Here is a 12,381-nt window from a genome sequence, read left to right as displayed (position 1 = left end):
AAATTAAATTAAAAAAAGGGTTAATTTCCAGGGTTTCTCACCTTGGTTTTACGAGGAGTGTGAAGCTGTCAATAACATACGCAAACGAGCTCTACCCCACTTTTTCCAACACCCTACAGTAGCCAATAAAATCGCTCACCAAAAGCTTTGAGCTCAAAGCCGTTATATATATAAAAAGAGTCAAAAAGCCTCTTGGCGAAACTTCTGTTCCAAACTCAACTTTAAAACCTCGAGCAGGAAGGTATGGCAGATTATTAGAAAGATTAAAGGGAAAAATCGCAGAGAGGTTATCCAGTGTCTAAAACAACACGGTCGAGTGATAACCGAAAAGAAAAACGTGGCCAATATCTTAGCTTCAACAATAAATCGCAACTTTTCTTCAGAACACTATTCTGAAGAGTTTAGAAAAGTTAAAGATAAATCTGAAAAGACACCCGTTTCCTTTGAATCTGAACATTTGGAAGATTACAACTCCCCTTTCTCGTTGACCGAGTTAAAGGACGCCATTTTAAAATCTAATGACTTCGCTTCAGGACCGGATGATATCCATTACCAACTTTTGGATCATCTACCTGAAAACGTCCTGACAGTTCTTTTAACCATTTTTAATCATATCTGGTCTACCGGTACTTTTCCTCCCGACTGGAGAAAGGCCATGATTATTCCTGTTCCGAAGCCTGGAAAGGATCATTCGGACCCAAATAATTATCGGCCGATAGCCTTAACCAGCTGTCTGTGTAAGACGATGGAGAGACTAGTGCATGAGAGGTTGCTGTGGCAGTTAGAAAAAAATGGTGCTTTGGACATAACCCAATGCGGTTTTCGAAAACATAAAAGCACAACCGATCACTTGGTTCGTTTTGAATCATTTGTTCGTAACGCTTTGGTAAGCGGAGACCATGTCGTGTCCGTCTTGTTCGATTTGGAAAAGGCATATGACACAACATGGAAGCACGGTATTCTATCAGATTTGAAATCCTTAGGCTTTGATGGGAACCTTCCTATTTTTATTTCAAATGTTCTTGCTGAAAGAGAGTTTAAGGTCTGAGTAGGTTCCACCCTCTCCGATTCTTTTGGTCAGGAGATGGAAGTTCCTCAAGGGAGTATTTTATCCCCGATACTTTTTAACATTAAAGTGAACAACATCGTTAAAAATGTCAAGTCTGACATTGACAAATCTCTTTTTGTTGATGACTTTCAAATTTCTGCCAAAGGAAAAACACTAGCTGGGGTTGAAAGGAAACTTCAGCTGTGTATCTATATATAAAAAAAACAAATTCGTTTTTACCGTTGGAAAGTATTTTTAATAGGCAGTTACAGATAAGAAGCATTTTTGTGTGAGTGTTCGAAGAACAAAACGTCAAAAAAAGTTAGCTTGTTGTACTCGATAAGTTGTATTTAATTCATTGTATGAGATATTGTTGATTGTTGTTATTTATTTGAATAAAATTGTAAAAAACATTTTTTTTTTAAATTTAAAAAAAAACAAGTGGCTCTATCCCATCTCCCCCCTTCCCCGTCGCGATATAACCTTGAACGGTTGAAAACGACGTTAAACACCAAATAAAGAAAGAAAGAAAGAAAGAGCAACAATGGCCCAGCAAGATCATAGCAAGATATTTGTTTTCTTGAAAACATGCCGACTCCGTTGGTACGCCATGATACAGTTCGTACGCCATGATACAGTTCGTACAAAAGAACCTGTTTCCGTTCGTAGAAATAGTGATTCAAACAAGTGATTGTACAAAAGCCATGGGTTTCTATAAACTTCTGTTGAAGCGAAATGTCATAACAGGCAATGCGTTTGGTGCTCATGTGCAAATCAGGGTCAGTTTTAATCACAGAGCTAGAAAAACAAGAAATTGTTGGAAAATCATGCAATGCTGCCACGTTTGACCCGCGTGTGTAATCATGAGGTCGACTAGCATCTTGGTATTTATTGTACATATTGCCCAATCAATTTGCTACCTAATTCTTGCAATATCACAAAAGTGCGCTTCCCACACGATTTACTGCAATTGTTTTCCTCGACCAAGTGCGAAAATGACGCTGTATGAACGGAAACATCCGGCGTACGAACGGTATAGCCGGAATCAGTTGACACACCGTGCCTAAGTCATTCTGCAAAATTGATTCAGCGAAGAAATTCCACTCTGCATAGGAAGCATGCAGGCAAGCTGGTTATTTGTAATGCAAATGACTGAATGTTATAATTCTATATGAAGGGCTGGAGAGAGTTGTGTGTAATCGTTTTTATGGAAAGAAATGTATTTTAATACATATTCACCGTGTGTGTGTGTGTGTGTGTGTGTGTGTGTGTGTGTGTGTGTGTGTGTGTGTGGGGGTGGGGGTGGGTGTGTCTGTATGTGTGTGTGTGTTTGAATGTGTTTGTGTGTGTGTGTGTGTGAGTGTGTGTGTGTGTGTGTGTGGGTGGGTGTGTCTGTATGTGTGTGTGTGTTTGAATGTGTTTGTGTGTGTGTGTGTGTGAGTGTGTGTGTGTGTGTGTGTGTGTGTGTTTGTGTGTGTGTGTGTGTGTGTGTGTCTGTGTGTGCAGAAGGAGTACGACGACTGCATTATTGCTTTCGCCGTCAGAACGGCAACTCAGCTTACCTCCCCCTTCATGGAAGATAACTCTCCCGTGCGAGAGGCGGGTTTATCTTTGATCCATATTGATGAACTTGTTCAACCTTGTGTTTTCAAGCGGCTGTGGCTGAAGAAGCTTCTGGAAGGTCAGAGAGAGGCAGAGCCTCTGTGTGTGTGTGTTTGTGTGTGTGTGTGTGTGTGTGTGTGTGTGTGTGTGTGTGTGTGTGTGTGTGTGTGTGTGCAGGGGCGGATCCAGGGGAGGTTTCCGGAAATCCCCCCCTAGCCTAAAAAATAAAAATAGAGAGAAAAAAATGTATCAACAAAATAAATAAATTTGAAAGGAAAGAAAACGTGATGACTCAGATTGCTCCATTTTCTTTGATTTTTATCAGATTTTTCCGGGGGGGGGGGGGCATGCCCCTGGACCCCCCCAGGTGCCGGCCATTGTCTTTTAAATGACGATTTTGGACGGTAGTTGGGTAATTTGCTGGCTCAGGTTGCATAAAATCGGTCAATTTTTCTTGATTTTATCCACATTTGTCATCTTAAAATTACTTTTTTGAAGGTGTAATCATGGAAGTTTCTTGGCTCAGATTGCTCCATATTGCTCCATTTTCGCGCCCTCAACTGAACGCTTCGCGTCGTCGAGTTGTCCCCCCAAAAAATTTGGAAAACCCCCCTTAAATATGACGTGATCCGCCCCTGGTGTGTGTTTAGGTGTATGAGTGTGTGTGCGTGGATGTCCGTTTGTGTCTCTGTCTTTCTCTCTGTATGTTTTTGTCTGTATGTCTGTGTGTGTGTGCGTGCGTGCGTGTGTTTGTAAAAGAGAGACATGGTGTGTGTGTGTGTGTGTTCACGTGTGTTTGTGTGTGTGTGTAAAATAATGAAAGTGTATCCTTGTGTGTGTGTGTTTGTGTGTGTGTGTGTGTGTGTGTGTGTGTGTGTGTGTGTGTGTGTGTGTGTGTGTGTGAGTAAAATAATGAAAGTGTATCTGTGTGTGTATGTGCGTACGTGCGTGTGTGTCTGTGTGTGTAAAAGAATGAAAGTGTATGTGTGTGAGCCTCTGTATGTGTATGTGTGTGTGTGTGTGTGTGTGTGTGTGTGTGTGTGTGTGTGTGTGCATGCGTGCGTTTGTAGTTTTTAAAGTATATCTGAGGCAAAACGAGAACATGATTTCCAACATTCACTTTATGTTTAAAGCTGATCAAAAGCAAGAAACATGGTCCCAAATGAGACCAACATCCTAGAAAGTGCCAGATAGAAGATTTTATTTCATAGACTACTTAAGTGGGGCTCTATTTGAGTTAAGAGAGTGTCCTGTGCCACACAAATGCGATATTTTGCGTCTGCCGAGCTACAACCAAATGTGCAGATAATGATGAAAAAAGCTAGCATCCGACGCCTGGAACATTCCGTGCTTCAGCCGCACAACCTATAAACTATCTTCTGTTTCATTTTAAACACACTAACCCTCAGATTCGAAAACGCACTTTACAACCCAATCTAACAATAATCATTTACTGTTGTTGTTGTCCACTTGATGCAGAGGGTGTGGATGACCGAGACTCCTTCGCCCAAAACATGGTGACGGCTCACAGAGTGTGGACTCAGAGTTCGTTCGCGAGCAGCCTCTCGGACATGCGCAGCGCCGAGGAGAGAGCCGCCATTTTGGACAAGCTGTACCTGACGTTGATGAAGAGGATAGCTGCCAGGGATCCCAGATCCTACAAGAGTGATTATTTCGTTGGAAGACTGGTGGCAAGAAAAGAATGAACGGGGAAATCATTCAACTGAAGGCTGGAGTTGGGAACCGGAAGTAGAAATTTAAAAAAAATTTTGCCCAATTGATGTGTCTCAAAATAGGTGTGTAGACAGTATTGACAAAGAACTAATTAAAACCAGGTATTTAATTGCGAATATCTTTTCTTTTTCTTTTCAATTTTATTTATTTACCAGCAGTCAGGGCCCGGCTTCGCCCGGGGAAATAGCAGAGCCCTTTGTAATTTATTCCAAGAACCATCATACAGGAGGTTTTTTTTTCATTCAATATCAAAGAACCACGAAAGAGAGGAAAATATGTAACAAAATCTTCAAATAAAACATTTTGCGGAAAGGAGTTACCTCCCTTGCTAATTTTTGAATTGAAAACATTAGGACATTTTAAATATTTTTGACCTGAAGAGCAATATGAAGACATGTGCTAAACATTAAGAGTGTCACCAGAAATCCAATTCCAGTTACCTCCCTTTTTAGAGAAAGTTCGAGGTAATTAAGCAAAAGGTTAAACTTTATTAATTTACACCCTTTGCGAATGATAAGGTATATGCTTGCATGGCAAGAGTTACCTCCCTTCAAGGGATAACAAAGCAAGAGTTACCTCCCTTTAATTCTAGAACCTTCCTGATTGATTTCATTGTCTTCATGTATTCTCCTAATAAGAGCAACAGAGAGTCTCTAATTACACCGGCATTATGTGCTTGCCACAGATAAACAGTAGGCGCTGCACTGGTCTTGCAATATATAGGCTGTTTTCAATAATGGGGAGGTTCATTATCCGAGGAAGGAAACAATGAATCAAGAAACCAAAACCCAGGTGCACATCTGCGGGTCCTAGGCAGGTGTGCATGCAGACTATTCCTTGCTCCTGCTTCTTGCCATCTCTGAGGTATGGCGACCACAGACACACACACACACGCAGACACACACACACACACACACACACACACACACACACACACACACACACACACACACACACACACACACACACACACACACACACACACACACACTTACATTCAGTTTTATATATATAGTAGATTCAGTGGTGATTCTTGGGCAAACGTCTGACGGCCCTTACTCAATTTCCCTACATTTGTTTTAATAAATAAGGGCTTAAAAGCTTCTATTCTATTCATTTGATTTCTCTCCTTAGCACTCCTTGAACTTACATAAAAACTATCTTTAAAAAATGGCATGTCACTTTTGGTTATTTTGTCTGTCAAAATGGGTAGGGGGTAGGGGTAGTAGAAACACAACAGTTCAAAATGTAGCTAAGGGTTATTGATATTTCTTCTGTGAATGTGACAAAGTCTTAACCATTTATAACAGAAATGGAACAAGGGACTTCACGTGAGAACCAATGAACATGGACTAGTTTCGACTTTCATCAGCAAAAGAACAAAAAACTAAAAAGAAGGGTAGACGGAGAAAGAAAAGGAAGAGAATGAGCACAAAAGAATACAGACAGAACCTAACGTAACCAAAAAAAGAACAAAATGTAAGGGAGGAAGTCATAGCATTATCAATTACACCTCAAGGCCATATTTCTTTTATTTCTAAAGGGTGGGGTGGGCTTTCAAGTGACAAGCACACCACTGTAAATAGTGGGTATCTAGACAATATTGTACAAAATGATGTGATTTTGGCAGACAGGGGATTTGACATTAATGAACTAGTGGCTATGAGAGGTGCACAAGTGAAAATCCCTGCCTTTACAAGAGGGAAGAGTCAGCTTACAGCTTATGAGATAGTCAACACGCAAACTAGCTAATCTGAGAATTTATGTTGAGCGAGTTATCGGTATTCTTTGTGGAAAGTACAAAATTCTGAACTCTGATATTCTGACTGATCTTTTGTTTGCAAGGGAAGAGGAAGAAGTGGTAACACTGGACAAAATAGTCACTGTATCATCTGGGCTTGTCAATGTTTGCACTGGTATCATGTGATTCTTGCTGTGACGCTGCATAAACACAGCCTAGTGAACTGAAGGCATTGTTTAGACTAGAGAATATGTTAATTAAACTGTGGTGTATTGTATCTGATTCTGATGTCTCGCATGAGCAGTAGCAATAGTCTTTCTGTTATTATGTTTTCACTGGACGGAATCTTGAATTTGAAGATGAAGGCATTGTTTAAAGAATGTGTTAATTAAACTGTGGTGTATTGTATCTGATTCTGATTCAGGTGTCTCACATGAGCAGTAGCAACAGTTTTTCTGTTATCATGTTTTCACTAGATGGAATCTTGAATTTGAATATACATGTGTATATGATCTGACCTGCTGCTATTTCCTTCCAATTCAAGAGCAGATTTCACTCTTTCTATCACACACACACACACACACACACACACACACACACACACACACACACACACACACACACACACACTCACACACCACTTTAACATACACTTTGAAATCATTTTGCATAAATGTGACATGTATTGACACAACTGACAAAGATTGAATTATGCTGATTAACCTCAAAATAGCTCTACACAGGAAACAAGATATGGAGCATTGCAAAATTAAATGGCCTACACTTGAAATGCGAGCACACATTTAAACTACCAATAACATGCAACTGAGACAGTGACAAAAGGTCAGGTGTCATGTCTACTGTCCCGAATGACACACGATTGCTGACATTTCACCATTGCCAAAAGAATAAACATATAAGAAATAGGTAGAACATGAATGTGAAAACTGACTTTGATTGTTGATCAGTATGTTCTATACCACTAACAAATAATCTACTTACGCATAGCTGTTTGGCAAATGTATGTTGCATGGGACACACTGACATGAAAGTGGAAGATGTTTTCCCTCTAGAGAAACTACATATCAAGTTACAATTTTTGTGCTCTTCCATTCCAGTTGGCAATCAATTGTTAACGCATGTTATTAGAAAAAATAGAACGAAAACAGATTAGATAGAATGAAAAATGTACTGGTGATGTCATTTGGGACATACTGACATGAAAACGTCACCTTTTGTCATTGTCTCAACTGCAAGCAACACTGAACATACCACTACCAGTATTGTAGGTATGAAGCCAAAGTGAAGAGAAGAACACTTTCACTAAATGTTCAAAATTGAAATATGGGCATGTGAGTCATTAACTAAATAGACCTGTGCGCTTTTTTGCAGAAGTAAGTGTGTTTAATTTTGTTGTCATCAAACTAGTTGATAATAGAAACTAACTTTCAGTTCCACTGCCAATTTAAACACTGTATTACTTGACTGTACTGATGCAGAACTACGCTGGACCACACACTCTTATTTGTTCCCTAAATCAAGCAGCCAATCCGTGTCACTGGAAACATTGAACAAGGAGAATGAACAATATACCTGGCTGAATAAGTTGATAATCAAACTGCTCATGATTCTTTGTTATTCACAGCAGTGGATGTAAAACAATCACAAAATAAGGTCCTGTATGCATCATAATTTATACTTGTAGCACTTGATTTTGTATTGTGGTCGGTGATCCTAAACAAAATGTATGCCTACATCTGTGCATTATTTTACTTTAAGAATAAAATGAAACAAGAATGGAACAATTAATGACTTCTCTGTGAGAGTGAACTGTGATTTAAAACATTAGGCCAAAAAAAATAGGTGTGGTTACGGTAACATAGCCAAAAAAAATAGGGTAGGAAGGTAGGCAATCACTTTTTTTTAAACTTTTTTTTCTAATGTGTACAAATTAAACCTACTTGACCGGGAAATAAGTGTGCGACTCGGGCGCTTTCGCTTTCATTGCGTTTTCTGCACTCGTTTACTTGGTTTTTTTTGTATTTTTTTGACAAATGTAATAACAAGTTATAGGGTCGGCCCTAAAAAATAGGGTAGGTCGGGTTACCGTAACCACACCTATTTTTTTGTTTGGCCTTACATGCTCTTTTCTCTCCCTCTCTACAACTTTACTACTGCCACTTTCTGTGTGTACAGTCATACATGATGTTTGTTTTCCCACACACATGAGCAAGCGAGTCTGGCATTGTCACTGTTTCTTGCTGCGTTTCACGGCTGGTGTTTGCAGCTGCTCCTGGTTCACATCCACTGCTTGTAGAGGCTCAGCTTCTCTGTCCAGCCAGTTTCCAACTAGCTCTGGAAGAACTGCGAGTCTGAACACTTTCAAAGCTTTCTCCACACACATTGCCCAAAAATCACAGTCAGGCAATACTCGGACAATAACTTTATCCACAGTAGTCCACACCATGAAATCGCAGTAGGAGGAACTGGTCATAACAATCTGGCACTGTACTTGACTAAAGTATGGGTGGTCTTTGCGCAGACAAAGCATCCCCTCACTGTTAGATTCCAAACAGAAATGGCGGTCTGCCACAACACACTCAACAGCTGACTCCTTGAAGGTGAAGGGACGTGTGTGCAGGTTTCTCCAACTCCGGCCATGCAGGTTTCTCCAACTCCGGCCATGCAGGTACAGTGTGCTGCCAGTATGTTGCCATCAGAAGTGGCGAGGATCCAAAGAGAAAGTGCTGGTTCATTAAGGCGTTGTGAATGAAGAATCTGAAACATAAATTGAAGGTCGCACAAATCAGCATTCAGCTAGGTCAATCGAATGAATATAACTCTAAGACTCACTTAATGTGCTTTACAATAACCTTAACAATGAAAAGTAAACAACAGATTTTTAACTGAATATGAACATGAAGCTCATTATAAATATATTATATTTTGCAAGCTATTTCAAAATATAAATATATTCAAGACTATCTACAGCTTTTGTCTTAGTCCAGAATACAAACTGAAGCGAAGAATATATCAAAGACAAAGCCTCAACACAATATCCTGAACTGCAACTTGTGATAATATCTGCAACACAAGACAGAACACTCACGTTCATTCATTATAAACTGAAAGCACATTCTTACTTTTGCAGAAATGACAGAGTTCTGACAGCCATCAGGGCTGTAGCACTTGACATCCCTCACCCAGCCAGAGACAAAACGTCGGTAGGAATCCAAACTTTTGTAAGCTTTCAGCTGCTCACATGTGTATGCACTCTTGCCAAGCACAAAATAATTTACGATGTTGATATAACTCAGCTCTGGCAGATCGTCCGGATTTGCTGACCAGCACCTGGTTAGAATGTCATACGGATCATTCCCGTCAATCTCCAAAATCTTCTGGTGGTATCGCCGCCTCTCCTCTGGTAACAATCGCTCAGAATATTTTCGCTTCTCGGTCGCTGTTTCTCCATCTTGCTTTCGGCAATGTTTTGCATGAGGCAAGGGAAGTCACTCCAGATTCTTCTCGGAACGCGTCAGAGCTACATGGCAAATCCACGGTGTGAAGATTTGATTAAACAGTTGTCGGAGGCATTGTTTCCGTTTTTCAACGGTTCACAGCTGTATTTACTTTTCTCTTTGAAATGAAACGATGAAAGGAAAAGAAATGGAAAGACAGGCATGTTGTTGGGACATAAACAGAACAGAGAACATAAGGGGAAAAAACTGTGTTTCAACAACTTCAAGCAAGAAAATGCAAACACTAAACACTCCCGGCAGGGAAACACCTTAATTGACCTTGACCTTTGACTGTGTTTGAGATCAGTTATTTTCGTACTCGGCTTGTAAAATAAACAAAATAATATCCAAACAACAGTTATTTTAAGATAAGAGTGTGTGGAGAGACCTTGTATTCAATTATAGTAATCACTGAAAGACATAAAACTTAGTTCAGAAGCGAATCCTAGAAACCCCTAAATAATGGAAAATGTGTTGGCTAAACAATTCATTGTTTACGTAAATAATTCATTGTTTACGTAAATAATTATTTATTTAGCAACATTGCTGATTGTTTATAAACAATGTAATATAAGTCTAAATAATATATTGTTTACGTAAATAAATAATTATTTACGTAAACAATGAATTATTTACGTGAACAATGAATTGTTTAGGTAAATAATGAATGGTTTACGAAAACAAAAAATTATTTAGAATTGTTTTACATTGTTTATAAAGAATTACTTATTTAGCACATGAGCTTCTAAATAATGATTATTTAGTTAAAACTGGTGAAAAAAACACGAAAAAGTATCCAAATCATTATTTGACAAACGGAATACCATACGTCTCGTCATTGTGGTCCAAAACACGCTTTGTTTTGTGTTTTCTGGCAATATTATAGAAGGAAACTAACGTCTCATTATCAGTGACTACATTCATCACAAGTTTGGGTCTACTTGGTTCAAAACGGTTGAGCAGATCGCGTGCAACAGGAACCTGTTGCTTCTTCCGTTTCCCTGTCGGCTTATGAGGCATCCATTTTGCGGCCAGCTTTTGAAGCTGAAGGTCATTGTGTAGAATTCTGTGGACTGTTCTATATGAACGTTTAAGTCTTGCACTATATACTCGTATGTACACTTTTAAATCTTAGTTCTTAAGTTTTGATACAGCAGCTACATTAGTCTCGTTTGCAGAGCTGTTCGGACGTCTTGTTGGCTATTCAGAGTTGTTCCCTTTTTCCCCAAATTTAATTTCCCTTTTCTTTTGTCAGATTGAAAATTATGCAGCAGCTTTGATTCATGTAACATTCTTCGCCTTTGTAGAAATTTCCTTTGTGTCATGCATTACCTAGCTACACTCTTTCACAGAAGAGGAAATGTTCATGGTGCTTGACAAAAGACCCCGTTTTGTAGCATAACCCAAAAGTGACGTATTGTGATGCCTCGCCAGTTATGACGTAGCAACCTAAAGGCGTCATATCTGAGAGGTAAACCAGTTGAATGTTTGGCCTTTCAAATGATATATTACTTTTGATGATCAGTTACCTGAAACACTTATGATAGCGTTTTGATCATTTTGTTTGGATCATAACTCGTACAAATCTCTCGGTTTAACTGCACTAAAAATAAAAAAATAAATGACACATGATCTCGTCTTGTGCTCAACTTTCTCCAGTTACAACTGTTTTAACCTTAGTTAGAACATGTAACAAAAAATCACAAGGAAATTGGTTACAATCTACCAGTAACAAGTACACATGGTTCCAAAGTGCCATAGACGTTACAAAACAGTGCCACGTCAGTGACGCACTTTGTGCACAACAAAATGGGGACAAACAAACACAAATCACATGGTTGGACTCCTCCATTTAAAAGCTAAGAAACTCGAAAAAAGAAAGCAATCAACCAATCGGTTCATCGCCACAAACACAATTTCTATCCAAAACGATACTGACGTGGCCCCATTTTTGGGTGGAAAATGTTTTGAATATATCTCAAAAGGTATTGTCAATTCATATTTGAAAAACAGATCAAACGATAGTTTTAGGCTTCTGTAGCAACTTTGACTAATTTTCGAAACCAAAATAATAAAAACTAGCACACGCGATGACATTCTTAAAAGTTGTCATAAAATGACTTCACACCGCGTGTTCCCAAATGACATCAAAACAAAATGGCGGCATGCAAGGGGAGTGAATTAGAGGCAAGCGATGAATGGTATGAGTAACTTTAAACATCTCTTATGGCATATGTACAGTGAAAAAGCCGTCAACGGCGAAGTTTATGAACTAAGCCAAGACAAAGCTAACGCCTTTAATAACTGTTTTATTAAAAATTCCAATGTTGAAGACCCAGATGATGATGTTCCTCAAGTGCCGTTTCTTGATTGCGAATTATAAGATATTGTTTTGTCAGTTAACGAGGTAAAAGATGTAATTAAAAATCTTGATAAAAGAAAAGCCATTGGTCCCGATCTGATCCACAACAGACTTCTCATTGCAGCTATTGATGTTATTTCGGAGCCACTCACCCATATGTTTAACAGAAGTTTCAGGGAAGGAGTATATCCTACAATTTGGAAAACTGCGAATGTTACGCCTATTTATAAGTCAGGTTCAGCGGACACTTGTAATAATTATCGTCCGATTTCCTTGTTGAGTTGCGTTGGCAAAGTTTTGGAACGATGTATTCATAGCCACCTATATCTCTTTTTACAATCCAACAACATACTCACACCTACACAGTCAGGTTTTA

At 39.1% G+C, this 12,381-nt stretch overlaps 1 protein-coding gene across 1 annotated transcript in view; it reads left to right on the top strand.

Moving 5' to 3' along the window:
- Window positions 1-7,930, top strand: part of LOC138978212 (uncharacterized) — a 448,901-nt gene extending 440,971 nt beyond the window's left edge. Inside the window, exons 7-8 of the mRNA XM_070350877.1 lie at window positions 2,555-2,729; window positions 4,130-7,930. Of these exons, the coding sequence (XP_070206978.1) occupies window positions 2,555-2,729; window positions 4,130-4,356 (402 nt within the window). The 3' untranslated portion in view covers window positions 4,357-7,930. The remainder of the gene's footprint in view (window positions 1-2,554; window positions 2,730-4,129) is intronic.
- The last annotated feature ends 4,451 nt before the right edge of the window (window positions 7,931-12,381 follow it).

This window comes from Littorina saxatilis, linkage group LG10, assembly GCF_037325665.1.
Source record: "Littorina saxatilis isolate snail1 linkage group LG10, US_GU_Lsax_2.0, whole genome shotgun sequence".
Taxonomy (NCBI): domain Eukaryota; kingdom Metazoa; phylum Mollusca; class Gastropoda; order Littorinimorpha; family Littorinidae; genus Littorina; species Littorina saxatilis.
The sequence above is the reverse complement of the archived record's forward strand: the minus strand, read 5'-3'. Positions and strand labels throughout refer to the sequence as shown.